General features: G+C 42.1%; 1 protein-coding gene across 1 annotated transcript in view; it reads left to right on the forward strand.

Moving 5' to 3' along the window:
* LOC309549061 (solute carrier family 12 member 9-like) overlaps positions 1-22,099 on the forward strand; it is a 338,830-nt gene that overhangs the window by 231,782 nt on the left and 84,949 nt on the right. Inside the window, exon 9 of the mRNA XM_082249029.1 lies at positions 3,900-4,024. Coding sequence (XP_082105155.1) covers positions 3,900-4,024 — 125 coding nt within the window. The remainder of the gene's footprint in view (positions 1-3,899; positions 4,025-22,099) is intronic.

Below are 22,099 nucleotides of genomic sequence, written 5' to 3' on the forward strand. Positions count from 1 at the left end.
TTATATGTGTATCATTTTAAAATTGAATTGTTTCTAGTTCAGTAAACTCATAGCAGGTATCTTTTATTTATGTTTGTTGAAGGACATTTTCTAAGTTTCATATATAGAATACATGCTATAGAAATTCCTACCTTCAAAAGAAACAATCAGATTATGGACACCCTCTTCAATCATCGTTTGGAATTCATATATTGAATACTGGTGTTGTTATTATTATCATCCATATAGTTGCCAGAATTTTTCGTTATATTGGTCTTTTAAATAAAAGACCTTATTCTGTAACAAAAATGTGATGTTATAAATAGAGCAATATCTTAACACATGCTTACTTTGATACCTTACTCTGATGCAAATAAAAGGATTAGGTCCATTCTCCAGTGATTCTCAAGCAATGTTCAAGATCAGTGGTCTCCAAACTGTGGCCCTTTGCTTGCTTTTATTCTCCCACTGACATCAACAAGGGGGCACCATTCATTCCACTGACACCAACAGTGGGGACTATTCATTTCGCTGGCACCAACAATGTTGCATTTTTCCTTCCACTGACACCAATGATGGGATACTATTCCTCCCACTGACACCAGCAATATGATATAATTCCTCCCACTGATATAAACAGTTAGACACTATTCCTCCCACTAATACCAATGATGGGGCACTATTCCTCCTTCTAATGACTACAGGCACTATGTAATTTTTACTCCCACTGATGCTGTGGCATTTTCTACTTCCGCTGGCCACTCCAGCCCCCCTAAAGCTTAAAGTACAGTAAACCAGCCCTTTGTTTAGGAAGTTTGGAGACCTTTGTTTAGGATGAACAGCATTTCTTGTATAAGGCAATCTAGGACCACCCTTAGAGACCGCAATATTAAATAAAAAAAAGTGAAATTTGTTTAACCCAGTCCTTCTTTAAAGTATTATTAACCGCTTGCCGACTGCCGCACAACTATTTATGTCGGCAGTCAGCCCCTCACAGGCAAAGTGACATAGGGCTACATTGCTAGCCTGTGAGGCTCTAGGGGAGCTCCCGCGCGCCGCCGGAGGCACGCTCCCGCGTGGTCACGGACCCCCCCGCGCGTGTGTCCGGCGGACCTGATGTCCGCCGGGCACTCGCGATCGTCTGTTACACCGGAAGAAAGGCAGGCGGCTAATGTAATCAAAGCCGCCTGTCATTCTTCCCTGTGTAAGAATGGAGATGAGACGGTTCTACTATGTAGGACCGTTGATCTGTGTTCTTACACTAGTAGCCACAGCCAATCACAGTTAGAAACAAGCCCCTAGAACACACTTAGCCCCTCCCTCTCCAATACAGTTAACTCCTTCACTGCCAGTGTCATTTTTACAGTAACAGTGCATATGTATAGCACTGATTACTGCAGTAATGTCACTGGTAACCCCAAAAATGTCAGTCAAGGGTCCGATCTGTCTGCCGCAATGTCTCAGTCCCGCAAAAAAAATTGCAGATCGCCGCCATTACTCGTTAAAAAAAAAAAAAACAACAAAAATGACAAAAATCTTTCCCTTTGTTAGTAAACGCGATAACTTTTGCGCAAACCAATCAAAATACGCTTTTTGCAACTTTTTTTACCAAACATATCTAGCATAAAACAAATTGGCCGAAAAAGTTAAAAAATTTAGATTTTTAAATTTTTTTGGGGAGGGGAATTTTTATATAAAAAAATTTGAAAAATATTGTTATTTTTGCAAAATTGACGCTCTTTTTTTGTTTATAGCGCATGATCAAAAAATCGCACAGGTGATCAAATATCACCAAAAGAAAGCTCTGTTTGTGGGAAAAAAAGGACGTCAAATTCGTTTAGGTACAGCGTTGCACGACCGCGCAATGGTCTGTTAAAGTCACACAGTGCCGAATCGCAAAATAGGCCCTGGTCAGGAAGGGGGTAAAAACTTCCGGGGCTTAAGTGGTTAAACTCTTGTAATAAATTGTAATTTTTTATTCAGGGTACAAAGCAGGCCTCCTCTTAAACAATAATGCATAAAGTACAATTATTGAAAAGTAAAATAAAATATAAGATTTTGGCTACTTAGGTTTACATACACTTTAAAGCCCAACTCTTGATTTCTAAAGGAAAACATGTGGCATAGCACATTTAAAAATATAAAAGCAGGTCTGGCTGCAATACTCACCTTCACGCTGGTGCTGTTTCCCGAAAACCTGCTGCTCCCTGATCCAGCACCAGTCATCTTAAATTATGCAGCTAAAATCAAATCTAAATTTATTCATCTGAATTATGCCCAGTGAAGTCTAAAGCACTCTATCTCAGTCCAGGCATATGCTCTCTTGGGGTTGCTTTACAGTACTTAGTACTCACACATTGTTATGTGACCAATGACTTGTCTAGGAGGAAGGACCACCCACAGCTACCACTGGACAGAATCATGAGCCTGTGGCATCAGAGGTCCAGCCAGAAGACTGCAGGGAAAAGGTAAGTATAATGGATGCTTCAGGATGGGAGGGAAGGTCAGGAAAAAGTGGCGTTGAGCATAAAGCCTACCGTATTTACAGTTTAAGGTCCCTTCCCAAAAAAAGCAGTAATATTTACAAAGATAACATTTTGTAAATACCAAACATAATACAAACCCTTGAAGGCTCTCTGGACCTTTTGTAAATCATTTTCTGTAAATCATTTTCTATTATTTATAAAGATGAATTTCTGCATAGGCAATATTTGACCATGGCTTACAGTGGCAGGGCTTCTAAGGGCAGTCCCTGAACCCCCCTGTGTGATTTTGTTTGGAAAATGGTGTTCTGTGTACTTACAGTTTACTTACTCCTGGCCTAAACAATTATAACCAAACTGCTAATGGGGTAGCATGATGAGTTACCCTACTTCCACAGCTGGCAATTATAGGTGTACTGATGCAATAGTCCCGTTCATCTTTTCTTCCCCTAGCCTCTGTTTGCCTTGCATGCTTTTGATGGCTTATCTTAGTTTGTGCTAAGGTTAGCCAATCAAGTTGGGTTAGGAAGGTGGTGGCACAAGAAAATTAATCCAGTAATGGAGGAAATATGTTCTGATCCTGCATCTGCCCATAGGAGGAAAAACACTTCTTACATAAAACTTCTATAAGAGGAAAACAGTACTGCATAACCAGACAGTTGGACATAATGATTCCTTGTTACCTTTAAAATCTAGAGCGGCCCGCAGGTCAGATGTGGCCCTTTGCCTGCCTTTATCCAGCCCACAAGGCACTATTCACCCCACTTATATGAGACACTATTCTGCCCTCTGACACCAACAATCGGCACTATTCCTTGCTCAAATACCAAAGATGGGGTACTGTTTACTCCCACTGATGCCAGCAAAAATTTACTTTTCCTGCTGGCCACAGTGCAGCCCCCTAAAGTCTGAAAGACAGTTAACCTGGCCCTTTGTTTAAAATGTTTGGAGACTCCTGATCGAGATGCTAGAAAGACTTGGTTATTTTTTCTTCTTGTTGTAAACATTAGTTACAGTCTAAAAAAACTTTGCTGGCATTGGACTTTAATTAGTTCAAAAATTGTCATCCCAGAAACAGAGTTAAGAACATTGCAATACCACTATGTACTGTCCTCTCCATTAAATCCCAAGGGCTTACTGGAGTATATAAAATTATTAAATTTACTGTAGAACTTAAATATTATACCATCAATATGCCATGACTTACAACACAGACATTGATATATTGTGTGCAATCACCCTTCTCAAATTGTATTTAAACATGCCAGATTACTGCCACCATGGCTTGAAAATCTACTATATACTTGTAGTTTTAATGCCAATTCAAGTCCACTGGGGAAATCATAATTAATATGTGTTCTTACAATAAAATAGAATATTTTGAAATTGTTTGTAGCATTGACAGTATTCTGTAATATTTTTTATGTTGTCTTGCAGATGGTGCTGTTTGCAGGAAAACTAAACACCATTGCTGCAATTGTGACCATTTTCTTCTTGCTGGTATATGCAGCAGTAGGACTTGCCTGCTTGGCACTTGAATGGGCATCTGCACCAAATTTCAGGTAAGGGGAAAAGTCACTGCTTTTTATGCAAGCCATATTACTTGTATAATGATACCGGTCCACCATTTCTGCCTTTTTACAATGAAACATTGCCTGTTTTGTGGGCCTAGGGTTTAGTAAATGCCAGTATGAGTTACTCTGCGACAACACAGAGGGAGTGATTTACTAAATAAATATTTGATTAATTCTTCAATATTAGCTAAATGAGCCTGCATTCACTTTCAAAATGAATGCTGACAAATTTAAGCTAGAACAAGAAATCCAGTAGTGTGTTGTTTTTGATAACTTACAGAGATTCTAAATATTAAAGTGGAACTTCACTGCATCTAAACACCACAAACCAAAAATGTTATTGAACTAATTTTAATATTCAAACTCATCCCTTCGTGTCTCCATGCTTTATTTTGTTGAGAAATCACCCCCTAGCATTTGTGATAAAGATAAAAAGACAAGGCGCCTCTAAGTGCAGTAGGCTCTGAGTATTTATTAGGTTAAAAGTATAAAAGCACTCACATTTGGTAAATGTGACATGGGCATAGCAAAGATCTGTCTGGAGTCTTCCTATCCACTGTGCTGAGTGGTAAAATGAGGAAATCCGGTGATCCGCTTCCTGTAGATGCGTCCTTTCGTCTTTATCTCAGCTTGGTCGGCATGAGATTTCCTGAAGGCAGGGTGTGGACGCAGCGGCCGGTGTCCAATAGAGCGGGTGGTGGTCGGCATGAGATTTCCTGAAGGCAGGGTGTGGACGCAGCGGCCGGTGTCCAATAGAGCGGGTGGTGGGCGGTTACATGTTTCGGAGCTCAGCTCCTTCGTCAAAGTCATTGTCAAAGTCTACAATCAAGAAAAGACTTCACAAGAGGAATTACAGCTGGTCTACCACATGGTGCAAACCATTCATAAGCCTAAAGAATAGAAAAGCCAGATTAGACTTTGCCAAAAAACATTTATAAAAGTTAGACCAGTTTTGAAAAAGCATTCTTTGGACAGATGAAACCAAGGATAATCTGTACCAGAAATACCGGAAGAAAAAAGTGTGGAGAAGGCTTGGAACAGCTGATGATCCACACAACGTCATCTGAAAAACATGGTGGAGGCAGTGTGATGGCATGGGCATGCATGGCTTCCAGTACAGATGGACAATGATCCAAAACACACTGCAAAAGCAAAAAGCAACCCAGGAGCTTTTGAAAGAAAAGAAGTGGAATATGCTGCAATGGCCGAGTCAATCACCTGATGTCAACCCAATTGAGCATGCATTTCACTTGCTGTAGGGAAAACTAAAGGCAGAAAGACCCACAAACAAAGAACAACCGAAGACAGTTGGCAAAGCATCAGAAAGGAGGAAACCAAGTCTTTGATAATGTCTATGGGTTCCAGACTATAGGCAGTCATCGCCAGTAAAGGATTCTAAACAAAATATTGAAAATTAACATTTTTTGTAGGATTATATTCATTTGTCTAATTACATTTGAGCCCCTGAAAATGGGGGGACTGTGTATAAAAATGTATGCAGTTCCTAAAATTTGTACTTGATATTTATGTTCAACCCTTTGAATTAAAGCTGAAAGTCTGCACTTCAACTTCCTTTGAATTGTTTCATTTTACATTTATTCTGGTGGCATACAGAGACAAAAGTATGAAAATTGTGCCTGTGTCCAAATATATATGGACCTAACTGTGCATAGATATTTTTAAATACTCCCTGTAGTAGTTGTCTGTATGAAAATTATGGAATGTGATTGTTATTGCTGCTTAAAAGAACAGTAAACCGAAAAACAAAATTGTAAAAAATATCACCTTAGTAGTCCTTAGGTGTGGTGGCTGCATTGTTTTTCTTTTCTCAGGCTAAGAACATTTTCATCAGGCTAAACAAAAGGGACAACGACCCCAATGTATAACTTTTAGAGTAAGGAGCACATGGAAGGGAATTGCACAGAGCAAATAACAAAATGTATTTCCCAGCAAACTTACCAGCTAGTCAGCAAAACAAATTACAGGCATACCCCACTTTTAAGTACACAATGGGACCAGAGCATGTATGTAAAACGAAAATGTACTTAAAGTGAAGCAATACCTTTTTTCATTTCTCAATGCATGTAAATACACTAGCTCCATAGGAAATCTTGGTCAGCTTGAGATGGCATTGCTCCCAAACCATGTGACAAGGACACCAAGCTTGGGGAGCACGTTAAGGGGATTCAGGACTATGACATAGTAGATTTCCTAGGCAAGCTGGCCAGCCACAAACAGGATATGTTGTAGTCCTGGGTCCCCTCTCAGTGATCCCTAAGTTTAGTATCCCTGTCACTTATGGTTTGGGAGCAGTGCCATGTCAAGCTGACCAAGATTACCTATAGACGCCAATGTTAAAAACCAGGAGTAGTGTCATGCCAAGCTGAACAAGCGGTGTCCTTACTCGCGAGTGTACTTAAAGTGAGTGTACTTAAAGCAGGGTATGCCTGTACACTAACACAAATGTAGGCAACCTTAAAAAGGGAGTTCCACCCCCCCTCCCGAAAAAATTTAAAGTCAGCAGCTACAAATACTGTAACTGCTGAATTTTACTATTAGGGTACTTTCCTTTCCAGGCATCCAGCGATATCCCCACCCGGGCCGATTCATAAATCGGCTCCCGGGTGCTGCCGCCTTGCGGCTTCACAGCTGGTTTCCTACTGCGCATGTGGGAATCACGCTGCACTTTCTCAATGAGCCAGTGGCAGGGGGAATTAGGAGGGGTTCAAACTTCTGGCTCATTTTGCCGCAGCCAGAAAAGAGAATGGGTACCTGTCAAAACCAGGTACCTCACCCCCAAAAGGTGCCAAATGTGGCAGCGGAAGGGAGGAGGAGGCAGATAAGCATAGCTTCCCCTTTTGGGTGGAGCGCCACTCTAAATAGGGGGAGATCTACCTGAACAACATGGGAAAAATCAATGATCACTGGGCACAGTGTCGCCTCCTAACTCCTGATTTAAACCTCTAATTGCCTTACTACCGAGTCACAATCTCGAGTAGTGCACGGCAATCGTGGGTTTAAATCAGCTGGTGAGGAGGCAACATATCACCTCCTCACCACCTGTCAAACACACTTATTTTCAGAGGAGCAGCAGAGCCTGCTGCACTTGTGAATGAGCCCCTAGTTGCATTCAGCAGCGCCACCCTTTAGGGCTTGTTTACACAAAGTTGGGGGCTGGTGAAAGCCTGCAGTTTATTTGCAGATTTACTCTCCCCAATCCCTACCTCCTTTAGCTGAGGCAGCAGCCCAAGATGTACACATGCCGCAGCAGGAATTAAACCCCCTGTTGCTTTTGGTGAGTGCTACCGCCTGTCAAACTTGACCCAATTAAGTTGATGGGGCCACTCTGCTAGAGCCCTGCTAATACATGCTTCTGTGGAGTCCAAGGGGTTAAAGCAGCTGATGAGAAAGTAACACAACACTGCCTTCTTTAACCCCTTGTTTGCTGTACTGCATAGGGTTGCAGGGCACTTTCATAGCAGCCTTATTCACTTAAATGAATCATGCTTGGCAGGTGCTACACCCACCAACTATGAAAGGGTGTATAACTCCTGCTGTGGCATGTGTACACCCCTGGCAACTGCAGCTAAAGTAGGTGCGGTTGGGGCAGGGGTGATAAAAACACATCTTAACTATGGGGTTTTACCACCCCTCAAACTGCAAATGTAAATGTACCCTTACTGTTCTGAGCCCCATATAAGGCTGGTTTCCCACTGATTTGCTGTGGTTTACCTTCACCGGGGGTGCAGCATGGTGCATCTGCAACCGCCCTTGGTTAGCTGCGCTTTGGCATAGACTTTAATTATATCCTGCGTGTGGGGTGCACTTTCTGAAAGCTCCTCAAAACTCCTGCATTCAGTAAGTGTACTAAATTCACAGGATATAATAGTCTATTGTTAAGCGCAGCAAACCCGCAGGAAAGCTGCAGGCTCACTGTACTGCACCCGCGGTGTAGATAAACTGCAGCACATTAGTGTGAAAGTAGCCCTATACTATTATGCCCAGTGTATTGCTTCACACTAACCTGAAGATCTCTTTTTTCCTGCTGCTGGCACCACTCTAAAGACCGCAAGCTGGGATAAGAGGTGGAGTGCAGTTGGTATCACTCCACATGGGACAGGAGCCAGCACTACAGAGGAGGCATCAATGTGATTATAGAAGAAGTGGGGCCTACAGTCTGGTGTAATTAGTGTCATGTATTTAAAGCAAAGACATTGATCTCTGATGCCAGCACATGCGCCTATATTCCAGAAATATAGTGGCAGAGAAACTGGACTTGTGCTTTATAAATACTGCGGTTTGAGAAGTGACAGCTCACTGGATGACAATTTGCATTTCATTAGGCGCTGTAAATAAAATGATGTGGATCACATAATTACAAGGTTTATAAATGGTGTGTAATAAGGATCCTCCAAAAAACAGCAAAACGGTGATAAAAGAATAAAATATATCACCCTATCAAATATAAAAAGAAAAAAAAAAGCCCTTAGTGATAATATCCAGGTAACTGTAATGCTGTTACACACGGCCAATTTAAGATGAACACATAATACAAAAAGTAGAAGTTTTATCTAAACAGTCAGTTAGAATACAGACAGCTAAAGTAATATTCAGACCTTGACTTGTCCCGTCACTACACAGTCACTTTTACACAATCCCCAGGGCTGGTAAAGAACAGGCTCCATACTCCCCTTTCCGGAGGCTGCTGCCTTTCTTCTCCCTGGCTGCTGCAGATATTCCACATTTTCAGGTGTATAAAACATGCTGCATGCTGTGGTTCTTCCTGGTGGCTCATACGACCTGTCGTGACACCATTGCAAGCCAGTTGTGGACAAACCATTTCGCAGTGGGGGTAACACCTCTTCTGACAATCCCCTCTTTGGGTGCCACCTGTAGCAAGCTGGTGCTAAGGAGGCACCTGCATATGCATGATTCCGTTGGGTCCTGAGCCAGCCTGTGTGCACCTATAGACTTACACAGGACCAGTAAAGCCCCAGCCCCGCTCCATCCTTGCAGGAGTTTGTCTAATGGCAGTGGAAGCCTATGGCAATGCTTCTCATCAGTTTCTTCTATGAAAGCAGGAAGTGAAGAGAGCTGTGCAGAAGTCGGGTAAGTGCTTGGGTATGGGGGAGAGTAGGACAGGTAGAGGGGTGTTTTTTACTCTAATGCAGAGAAAACATTAAAGCGGTTGTAAACCCGAAAACAAAAAAAAACCCTGCAAGACAAAGGCATAATGAGCTAGTATGCATCGCATACCTTAGAACGAAGCCCCAACACGGACCCCCGGACATCGCTGCGGGTGCTGCCATGATCCCTCAGCGTCTCTTCCGGGTTCGGCAGCTCCGGCGCTGTGATTGGCCGGAGCCGCGATGACGTCACCCCCGTGCCGGTTTAGGAGATATTAATTGTACCTACAGGTAAGCCTTATTATAGGCTTACCTGTAGGTAAAAGTGTCAAAAAGCGGGATACTACCGCTTTAAGGCACACAAGACCTGCGGGCTGAATCCAGCCTACCCGGGCTTGTCATGTGGCCCTCGCACCCAGTTTTGCAGCCGGAATGTAGCAGAACTCCATTTCGCCACCTCTGGCTCACTCTCTGCTCCCCACTGTTACTTGTTTCCATGGATATCTTTGCTTTCAGCGAATCCTGAAAATAACAGATCTCTGCACGCACTCAAGGTGGGGCACAGCAGGGACAGATTTCTAGAATCTGAGAGAGGGAACAATCTCCCTGCAAAGCAAGGCACAGCCATCTACACAAGGAAGTACTAGAGCCGGAGACGTGAGAGAGAGAGATGCGAGGAAGCTTTTTTTTTTTGGGGGGGGGGGATTGGGGTTGTACACTATGCCTAATGCACCCCTAAACCCTGCACTCTGTACACAGCACACCGCTGAACTCTGCACTCTGTATGTAATGCACTCCTTAACCCTGCACTCTGTGTGTAATGCACCCCTGAACTCTGCACTCTGTACATAGCACACTCCTTAGCTTTGAACTCTCTATGTAGCACACTCCACATAAAACTAACCCTTTGAGGGCAACCATATTGCTGATGCGGCCCAGGATGAAACTGAGTTTGACACCCCCCCTCATTAAGGTATAAAACATTTAGGTTTTAGTACCACTTTAACCACTTGCCGTCTGCTCACTAGAGCACTACTGCGGCAAAGTGGTTCGTTATCGTCTGATGACGTAGACAATCCCCTACCTCGGCGGGGCGAGCTCGCCGCCGGACGCTCGCTCCCGCTGTATTCATTCACAGCGGGAGTCGGGCCAGGGGAGGAGCAGCGGCAATCGCCGCTGCTCTTCCCCGATCGTCGGGGAATCGAGTGTGGAGATCCGCCCCCTTGTGTAAACACAAGCGGGCGGATCTCCTAAGTGACAGGCAGGGTCAGATTGCAGGGTTCAGCATAGCTGAACCTGCGATCTGTCCTTGTGTCACTCAGTCACCTCCCCCCACACACGTTAGTAAGCACCAGGCATACATTAACCCCTCCCTCTCCAATAAAATTAACCCCTTCCCGGCCAGTGTCATTTTTACAGTGACAGTGCATATATATAGCACTGTTTACTGTAGTAATGTCACTGGTACCCCCAAAAGTGTCAAAAATGTCAGTCAAGGTTCCGATCTGTCCACCGCAAAGTTGCAGTCCCGCAAAAAAAAATCGCAGATCACCGCCATTACTCGTTAAAAAAAAAAACACCAAAAATGACAGAAATCTTTCCCTTAGTTAGTAAACGCAATAACTTTTGCGCAAACCAATCAAAATACGCTTATTGTGATTTTTTTTTACCAAACATAGGAAGCAGAAAACAAATTGGCCAAAAATTAAAAAAAATTTAGATTTTTACATTTTTTTGGGGGGGAATTTCATATAAAAAAATGTGAAAAATATTGTTATTTTTTCAAAATTTACGCTCTTTTTTGTTTATAGCGCAAAAAGTAAAAATTGCACAGGTGATCAAATACCACCAAAAGAAAGCTCTGTTTGTGGGAAAAAAAGGACGTTGCACGACCGCGCAATTGTCAGTTAAATTCGCACAGTGCTGAATCGCAAAAAGTGGCCCAGACGTAAGACAGCAAAATCTTCCGGTGGTAAAGTGGTTAAGGTGTAAAGCTGTGTTCATTTGAAATAGCCAATGGTATGCTACCCCTCTGCTCATAGATGATGATAGCTTTAGATGTAGTCATACCTGTTACATTACATTTGCTGTGTGATATATACAGTAAATGTGCTTGTTCATGATAGGAGTTATTGTTCAGCACCAACTACAAAAAGATAATTTTCTGAGCCTTTGGTATGTAGCTGCCGTGCAAGAATTAATGTTGTATAATGTGGAAAAATACAGATTTTATCCCAGGGTGCAGAGTTCTATCTTGCTCTTATCTTTCATCCAGACACAACCATAGTACAATGTTATAAATCTAATAAAAGATCTGAATGTCTGATAGGAAATGACTCTCCCTCCTGTCTGCCCCCACTAAGTTCTGGCAGTAACTCCCTTCTCTGAGTGTGCAATTTCTTTTCTTCTTTTGCATTTGTCCTTCAAACAACATCTACATACATATACTCCTCCCCTGACAGCAAGCCCTGAAATTGATACTTACACTAAATTTATGAAACTTTTCCCAACTTGCCACTGATTTCCCTGGCAGTCTGCCAGCAATCCCTTTCCTTCCATTAGTGGTAATTAACTAACAAGAGAGGGACAGAGCAGCACAAGGCAGGCAGCTGTAGTCAAAGACGTTTGAGGAACGGCATAGACTCACATTCTTTCCTGTGAATTTGTTCCTTACAGTAAAGAAAGAGACTTGTAATGTCTCCAATAATCAGAACCGTGATTAAAGTGTATGCAAAGGATACATTTTGTTTTAGCTTTGGATACCCCCTGGGGAAGGGTTTCTGTTTGGCTGTATGTGCCCCCCCCCCCCCCCAAGGGAGATTCATCCCTCTATTTGTACTGGTGATCATTGTCAGAGAGACAGAAAGTAAGGAGAAATCCTACATTTCAGAGTCTTTAAGAGATGAGTGGAAAGCCTCTGATGGGGGCAAATATTTTGTTGACAACTGCCTAAGAAGGGTATTTCTTCTCACTTCATGTTGGGTCTCTAAAACAGGAAGTAAAGGGAAATCTCCTTTGCAGGACACAGACAACAAAAAATAACCTCATACTGCGTAATTAAAGTGGTAGTAAACCACCATTTTTTTTTTAAAAACCTGCAAGGCAAAGTTATAATATGCTAGTATGCATCGCATACTAGTACATTATGTGAAACTTATCTTAATATTAAGGCCTACAGTAGCATGCTGTCATCGCTGACAGGGCTTCCATCTTCACCCGCTCTTCCATGCAGGTTGGCAGATTCTGTTCTTTGATTGGATGGGCCCCGATCACGTCACTCCCACGCACGCAGAAGCCACTGTTCACCGCACAGGGCTCATGCGCTCTGAAGGAACAGTACACCATGCCGTTCCTTCAGAGTGCATGAGCCGGTGATGTCACTGGCGGCTTCACAAGTAAATATATCCTAAACGCTACATGTTTAGGAGATATCTACTGTATTTATAGGTAAGCCTTACTAAAGGCTCACCTATAGGTAAAAGTCATTTATGGGAGTTTACTCGCACTTTAACAAAAGTTCCTGTGCAATTATAATGGCGCAGAAAGCTAGAATTTGTAGTTCATGTAACATTAACTAAGCAGATAAGATGACACCAATTCTTCCATAGTTCTGGAAGCGGCACACCTTGGCTCCTATGAGTCTCTCTGCCTTCTCCCATACCAGGGCCCGCGGGCACAATTCTCCATTACACTCTCCATGTGGGCGGTACTCAAAGCCTGGTATTTGACAGTGCCTAAATGCGTTGGTAATACTCAACTATGGTCCCCCATACCCCTTTGTAGTTCAATCCCCTTCTCCCCGAATTCCAGTCTATTCCGGGTGTAACTGGTTGGAAGTCTAAGGGCATCAAAACTCTTGGTCACATTTGCCCAAATGGTGTTCTCTTACCTTTTCATAACCTGAAATCATAATTTAATCTTCCTAATCCTCTATTCTTTAGGTACCTGCAGCTCCACCATGCCTACAATACTCAATTTGGTGCATCTCCAACTGATTTAATATTAACGGATCTGGAAAGTATACTTGATGATTCATTGTCTAAACCATTATTATTGTTGTGCAAAGCTCTCCTACCGTCAGTCCACGCAGGCATGGAGACTCTTCTTTCTTTCTTTCATTGGCAGGCGGATGCTGCAGGTATTGCTGATGAGGATTGTGAAGACGTGGGATTATCCCTTTTCTCAATTGGTTGCTTGTAGGGACAGACTGATCCAATTCAAGCTGGTACATAGAATATATTTAACACCCCACAGGTTGCATAAAATATACCCCAAGTCCCCAGTCCCCAGTGCTGGAGATGTTTGGAGGAACCTGTCGATTTTGAACATATATCCTGCACATGTCCGAAAATACAAATCTTTTGTGCTGAGGTTTCTCAGTTCATTGCTGAATTGACCACTGTGGTAATTCCCCTAAGTATGGAAGTTTGCTTACTTGGCCTGGTGAGATCCCTATTTCCCCTCGCAGGACATTTAAAACCCTTCTTAGCTTACTCCTCTTTTATGCCCATAAGGCTATTGTTCGAAAGTAGAAGTCAAAGGAGGCCCCTACCATGATCTTATGGCAATCCTTGATTAATGCCATGTTGTTTTTATATAAGGCTACCTACCTCTCTCTTGAATGCTCCTACAAGTTCTCTAAAGTGTGGGATATTTGGCTCCCCCTCGACTGTCACTTCCTTAAACACTAGGATCCCACGGAAACAGTTAGGGAATATGATCTTAGAGGGTGCATATAGTCTCAACTAGTAAACCCTTGGAGATGTTATGTACCATTCGTTAGTCTCCTATATACCCATTCATTCAGCAGTGAGCAAAAATAGATTTGATTATGTTGCGTAATCTTTCTATTTTTCTTTTTTGTTGTTTGAATTTTGTTTTGTTTTTTCATACTCTATACTACAAAAAAAAAAAAAAAAAAAAGAATTTGAAAAAACTAAGCAGATAGGCCTATTTTAGATCTCTCTGTTTCACCCACACCTGTTTCTAATTCAGAATTATATAGGAACTGGCGTTGGGTCTGCTGAAAATTAACTAAGGGAATGAGGCAGTTGTCAGTACAGAAAACTGCAGCCAAAACCTGTCGGACTTGGCATCAGGGCTGTGACAACCCTTCTGAGCCTGTACAACCCTTCTGATCTGGGATGAGTGGTCAGTGGGAATAGGCAGAGGAATCTGGAGCATGCGGCTCTTGCTGTACTGCTCTCTGTGCTGTGTAAGTCACACACGCTTAGAACTCATCAATCCCAATTAACAAAGGGGCTTTTGTTAAAATATTTGTAAATGGTAATTTAAAAAATAATAACAAACAGGTTTAGACTTACTTGCCCTGTACAATGAAATTGCACAGAGCGGCCCCAAACCTACTCTTCCTAGGTCCCCTGCCGCCACTCCTGACTCCTCCTCCTCTCACGAGTGCCCATGTTTAGGCTTTATAACCCTTTAATTAGGAGCAGGATCTACTCTGGTTCTAGTTTATGCTTGCACCGCTCTTTGTTGCTTCACCCTATAGTTTTTTTAACTCTTTCCTACTCTAAAACAAAAAATAGCTTTGTTTTCACATACAGTTGGGAGAATATGTTGGAGATTGAAGGAATCTATTAGCATTTTTCAAAGGTACTTCTTTATGGATGTAGGAAATAAAGTAAAATGTAAGTCACCTGACCATATTACGTTTACCCATAGATCATAGATCAGGAATTGTGCTCCTTTAACCATGTTGTGTGCTAATATGTACTGATGTTGTGTACAAGTATGTTTTAAATCACAATGGAAGAGTATATAAATTCAAACTTAGGACTGCATGCTGATCCATGCACTCTCTCTTTTTAAATGTACTAATTCATTCCTGCTATTAAAAAATACTACAGGAAAAAAGTTTGCATGCAAATTTACATTCATTTTATGTTTAAGATGTAGAATTTATACGAAAGTTGGAGCTTGCAAAAGTACATTTTAAGACTCCGGACACGACTAAGATGTAAAATTTTAAATTCCATCATTGTAAATCTATCACTTGAGACGGCAAGTGACATTTTCTCACAACGAACTGTATAACTGAACAAAACACCCTTTTTACACTGCACAAAAGTGCGTAACATAGCAGCTCGGGGACTGCTTTTATTATCTTTCCTTTCTTTAAGAAATATTTGCTGCATTTTGCATACTCTACATGTTGACCCATATCTTCCAGTGACTGATTATTTTCATGGTTTTACTTGTTGACCAGTTGATCCTATACAATAATATCTAGCCCTCGCCGCTGGTCGTCATAGTTAAAATGTTTGGTACATTTGGTTACGTACAATAAATAAAACAATTGCCTATAAACAAATCAGTCTCGTAAAATAAGTTTGCAGTGTTGTGAAGAAGTCTCTCTTTTTAAAGCCCATCTCCAGGATTAAAAACAGATAAAAAGTGCTGGGCTGTATATGAACTGTGTTATAAAATGTCATATATCAAAATTAAAGTGTACCAAACAAAAATGTATCATATAAAACATATCCAAATTCACCAACTAAACGGTGTGCATAGATAAACATTGTAAAAATAATCCATATGTGACATCAAAAAAAGTGCACAAATGTCCAAACAAAGTGAAGAGACACGAGTGAATTGAACTTCAATATTAATAGAAGAAAAGCCTTGTTAATCCAATCAGGAGAACACCCTGGTGTGTGAGCCACCACCGATAAGGGATATAGGAGTGTTTAGCAGATTGTATGGACTCAAATGCTATCAACACTGAGTCAAATAGGCCTTGGGAGAATAAGCCCTCCCACACTTAATGCTGTATGATAGATCAACATCTGATTCCACATCAACAAAGCAGAAACCTCTTTCATTTGGTAGGTCAGTCGTCATAAAGATAAAGAAATATTGGAACGCACTGGTTAGATGAGTACTACGTTCCAATATCGAGTTCTACTGGATTTTAATAATATGCCTGCTTCATTTCTGCTTGATGTAAGTGCAGTATTCTTTTTTAATAAATAATACCTTAATGATTTTACGCTATGTGGAATATTTCTTTATCTTTATGATGACTGACCTACCAAATGAGTGAGATGTTTTCTGCTTTGTTGATGTGAAATCGGATGTTGTATCTATCATACAGCATTAAGTGTGGGAGGGCTTATTGTCCCAAGGCCTATTTGACTCAGTGTTGATAGCATTTTAGTTCATACAATCTGGTAAGCACTCCTATATCCCTTATCGGTGGTGGCTCACACACCAGGGTGTTCTCCTGATTGGATTAACAAGGCTTTTCTTCTATCAATATTGACGTTTAATTCACTCGTGTCTCTTCACTTTGTTTGGACATTTTTTCACTTTTTGTCATGTCACATATGGATTATTTTTACAATGTTCATCCAGGCACACCGTTTAGTTGGTGAATTTGGATATGTTTTATATGATACACATTGGTTTGATATACTTTAGTTTTATACTTTAGTTATATATATACTGGTAATTAACACAAGAAATCTTACATGAAATTAATAGATCAGATGTCAGTAGTGCGGTCCAAAATCCAGAACAGTAAATGTAACTGTGAATTGGTGATAAATTAGTCCGTCTGTGTATTTCACAAACAGTGTGAGTAGCTGGAATTAGAGGATATATATGAGCTGCAGAAGAAAAGAGGGAGGAAGAGGGGAGGGGGTGCTGGTTGTGTGCATAGAGAGTAGAGACTTCTGTAAAGTTGTGGATGTTCTGCAAAGGTCAGAGCAGGGATGGGATTGGGGGGGGGGGGGTGGATTGTGCAAAGTGATATCTGTGGGCAGGGGGATTTGTACAGGGTTAAGAAAGCTGGAGGAGGGGACTTGGGATTGCTGAGGTGAAAGATAGGGGGATATGGGGGTTTAGAGCTGTGGATTGGGGTGAGCTGTAGATAGGGATGCAGATTGCAGAAGTGAAATGTGGAGGGGGAAAGATAAACTGTGGATGGGGGTGCAGAGGTGATCGTGGACTGGGGGTGTAAGTTGTGGCTGAGGGGGGGGGGGGAGGTGTGCAGATGTGTTATGTTGACTGAGGTTAAAAGTGAAAATGTGGATGGCGGGCTGCTGTGGAATGTGGAGGGTGAGATGGTGAGCTGTGGATGGGGGGAGGGGGGGGAAAACTGTGGCGGGGGAGAGAGGGAGCAGTGTGGCGGGGAGGGGGTGAACTGTGGACGAGAGATAGAAATGGCAACCTGTTGGGGGGGGGAGAGGGTGAGCTGTGGATGGGAGTAGAGACGGTGACCTGTTTACAGGGAGGTCAACTGTGGACAGGGGGAGGGGAGGTGAGCTGTGGAGAAGAGTAGAGACGGTGACCTGTGGATGGCGAGGTGATTTGTGGAGAAGGGGGAGAGGGTGAGCTGTGGACGAGAGTTGAGAAGGTGACCTGTGGACTGGGAGGTGAGCTGCGGACAGGGGGAGAGAAGGTGGGTTGTGGATGGGGTGAGGTTAGCTGTGGACAAGAGTAGAGAAGGTGGCCTCTGGATGGGGAGGTGAGCTGTGAACAGGGGGAGAGAAGGTGGGTTGTGGATGGGGTGAGGTTAGCTGTGGACGAGAGTAGAGAAGGGGACCTGTGGACGGGGAGGTGAGGGTGAGCTGTGGACGAGAGTAGAGAAAATGACCTGTGGACGGGGAGGTGACCTGTGGACAGGGGGGAGAGGGTGAGCTGTGAACAAGAGTAGAGAAGGTGACCTGTGGACGGGGAGGGGAGCTGTGGGTGGGGGGGAGAGGGTGAGCTGTGGACGAGAGTAGAGAAGGTGACCTGTGGACGGGGAGGTGAGCTGTGGACCAGAGTAGAGAAGGTGACCTGTGGACAAGGAGCTGAGCTGTGGATGGGGGGAGAGGGTGAGCTGTGGATGAAGGGGCCATTTCAGTGCTCAAGTGGGCTGGGCTAGTGGGCAGACTAGTGGCTGTGAAGGCAGCTGGGAACAGAGGGGGCACTGCAGGGGGCTGTGTGCAGAGATTCCCATGCACTTACTTTTCAGACATCATCTCAGAATGGGCACCATGTGGGAAGGGAAACATTTCCTTCATCCTTTTTACAGTCATGTGATAATTCACATAATAGGGTAGGGAGGAAAAACAGCACATTTCTACCTGGCGGGTGCCTATTCTATGGAGAGGTCTGTATACTGCTCTGATCTCCATCAGGGGAGGCATCGATTTCCAATCTCACCTCATGATACCCACTTAAGCAGTGAATGATGCTAGAATGCATGGTGGTTTCTGGTCATTTATTGAGAGCCATTCTCACTGATGTACTAATGTATTTTTAGTTCTTTCTGCTTAATTTGCGCATATACTAAATAGTCTGTAAACACTGTGTTGGGTGTTCCTGTTATGGGATGCTATTTGCCATTGAGATCAAATGTTGATTTGTTTACAATTTTCAGTCCAGTATATGATTTTGTTTTGTGTAAGGGTCACCTTTATAGTTGCTTTCAGACCATATACCATTCAGTTGTCTTGCCATGGGTATATATAGATGTTTATAATAAAAGGAAACTATAATTGTTTGGGGTGGAAGTTCAGTCAAAAGTTTAGTTCTAACTCTAAACCTACTCTCAGCCACATTCTAAACCCAGTCTATCTAACCCTGTAAAGAAACTATACCTTTTATGAAGCCAATCTGGTCCAAGCTCCAGCGGCAGCTACTATGAACACAGAGAAAGCCAACAACGGCTTTGAAATGCCTGGGTAGTGACGTCACCCATAGACTTACTATGGGGCTTCCATTATCGTTTGCCTCTCCTGCACATGGCACACACCAAAGCTGCCACTGATAGCTCAACCTGGGACCAGACCGACCAACTGTAGAATGGATAAGTATAGCAATCTCTTTTTTATAGGGCTAGATAGGTTTAGAATGTGGCTGAGAGTAGGTCTAGCGGTTTGACTGAATTTCCATTTTATTTTTATTTGTTATATGTACTTGTTGTGTTATAAATATTTATATTTCACAATGTACTTTTATTTTGCAAGTAAACATTAAATATATGACAAGGAGTCCCCAGAGCACTATGGGTTATCTAAAGAGACAGCACAGCAAAGAAGTTTGCACTGCAGCTTCCATTGTCTAGTTGAAAACTCCAAATTAGTTATCTGATAGAGGATGAGTCACTGCTGTGATAATATATTCCAGTTCTGTAAATAATGGGATTCTTTCAGCATAGGTGACAAATAATCATGGTGTTCAGAGGGAACTAGAGCACTACCTTTTTGCTGGATGGAAGACTAAAAAATGATTTTAAAAAAATATTTCATATTTACCATGCTAAAAATATTTGTATTTTTTTGTTGAGGGATACAGAATTTTGAGATATTTGGGTTTACTGCTGCATATAGGAGGATTTGGATACTGACAAACAAAAAACAAGGACCAGCCTTGTATTACACTTTCCACTTCCAGCATTTTTTTGCTAGTGTCCATTTGACTGTTGTACAAGCAATTTATTTATTTTTTCATTCAGTCTTATGGTCTTAAGGGTTGAGTTTCACTCTTTGGTATCACAATGCACTCTACTAGATCTGTCAGTGTTTCTTGTGTTTTATGGTTTAAGCAATGGTTTTCCAGCTTTGCAAGGTTGGCACCTGATCTTTGTTCCCATGTTCCTACCAGGTGACTATTTAAGCCCCACTTAATACCAGCTTCAGGGGTAAAGTCATTCAGATGGCCCTTCAGGCTGCAGGCAGTTCCCCTTTTGTTAATAGTTGGACCTGTTAGCATTTTTTTCCTTGTTTTTCACACCCCACAGTTGGACTGCTGTTGGCTGTGTCCCTAAATGAACAAAAATGTAGAAATTATTTTTGTATTCACTATAAAAACACTTTTTTTTGGGGACACAGGTCCCACCACTCTGTTTTTGGTCTTGGGAGGGGTTATACCAGGCTGGCCATTGTTTTTTTTTCATGTTTGTCAGTGTCCAAATTCTCCTGTAGGTAGAAGTATAACCTAAATGTCTCTAAATCTTGTGTCCCTCAATGTACTCAAAGAAAAGGAGTTTACAGTGAGTACAAAATGTCTTTTGTTTTTTCTTTTTAATTCTGACCACAAAATACTTACAAAACCACTATACATTCCCTAAAAAAAAAGTGCTTTTCATATACAGTATTCCTCATGTTACCTGTAATTGCAAATTGAGATGGTATAGGGGCAGATCACCAAGTCGAGATGAGAGCTGTCACTTTAGACATTATGAATGATGAGAAAAGTTATGTTTAAAAATGTATGTAATATGTCGTATTACAGAAGATGAATGTATTTTGTGTAGGGTTCTAGTAGGTTTCATTGTTATTCAGCTGTGAGCAATGCTCTGTTAATCATCTCCAGCAGTGATGGATATTGCTGCCAGTAACCAGAGTATCCTTATACAATTCCATCAGTGTAGCATTTGAATGAACGACACACAGAGTACCTTATATTTTTAGCTGCTTGGGATTATGGGTGGCCATTCTGGCCATACAGAGGTTAATGCAAGAAGCTCAGGCATCAGACGTGCAGCTTCATGAAATTGGTTTGAACAAATTAGATAATGTATAGATTCCTATTGATCCTTGTGCTAGCCTTGAAACAATCAGACATCAGTACCATAATAATATTAGAAATGAAAAGCCATCAGGATGTTAGTCTCATGGGGCCTATTATTTCAGTAAATGAAAGTCTTCAATGTTAATATGCATGACGGGAAAGTGCGGGATTCTTTCTACACAAAAACCTTTCCTAAATCATGTAAACCTAATTTCAGGTGAAGCATTCATTAAGGATTTTCAGGGGAAAACTATTTTCATAACAGTTTTATATTGCTAAATGTCCTGTTCCCAGTCCCCTATCAGTATTATAACTCACCTGTCCCTGATCCAGCACCATATCACGCACAAAGCGGCAGAGTCTCCTTTCAAAATCCAAGCCAAGCTTGCACATGTATTGTGCATCCTCCGTTGTATTCTGCCAGGACATGAGTTATAAACTCTCTGTAGAAATAAAATCACACTAATCTCTGGTTTTAACAAAAACTATTCCTATAACTATTCAAAAAAATTGCTTTCTATTGCTCTCAGCCTCCTCCAAATTTCCAAATTATTTTTTTTTTTAACTACAATACTGTGACCTGACTTCCTGTTAGAGGGTGGCTATGTTCCTTCCCCATGGTCTTTCTGTATGTAGGAATGTAGCCACCCTCTCTTGCTTGCTTTCAAGATAGACTAGGGATTTGCAGTGTACATAGAGCAATGTACATAACCGCAACTGTTTGCTATGCTTGTTTCAAACAAATGGAAGTGGGGAGGGGGGGGGGATGGTTTGGAACCTCATAGAGGACATTACAAGGGGACACAGTAAGAAACAATTTCATGAAAAATAGATTACTGGGCCATTGAGTAGCGGTGTATATGGATTATTTTTGGAGAATAAGGATATTGTTTAATGTGAGTTTAAATGACGAATGCCCCTGCATACTGTATATGCTGGACCGGCTCTGAAGATTTTAACGAGTTGCTCTGTGTATTCCTGGGCAATATTGTTTTTGGTTGGGCTCAGGAGAGTATTAAACTGCCAGGGGGTAGGGCATCCTACAATATAAGCATTACTGTACTTTAAAGTGGTTCTAAAGCCTAAATGCTTTTGACCTTAATGCATTTTATGCATTAAGATCAAAAACCTTCTGTGTAACAGAATCCCCCTTCTTATACTAACATAAGCCTATTCAGGATCCAGCGCTGTGCGAGGGAACTGAGGCTTTACCGGCTATGTCCCTCCGCTCTGGGCTGATTGATAGCAGCCAGAGCCATTGGATTCCACTGCTGTCAATCAAATGCTGTGACAAGGAGCTAAGCCGAACTGCCCAGTCTGTGTCAATGGACAAAGAGGCTCAGGAACAAGCCTGCATGAGTGCTTCCTATGGGGGCACTCGCCCAAGAGGAGGTGCCAGGAATAGCGGCGA

This window comes from Pelophylax lessonae (assembly GCF_965119305.1).
Source record: "Pelophylax lessonae genome assembly, chromosome: 3".
NCBI classification, from domain to species: Eukaryota; Metazoa; Chordata; class Amphibia; order Anura; family Ranidae; genus Pelophylax; species Pelophylax lessonae.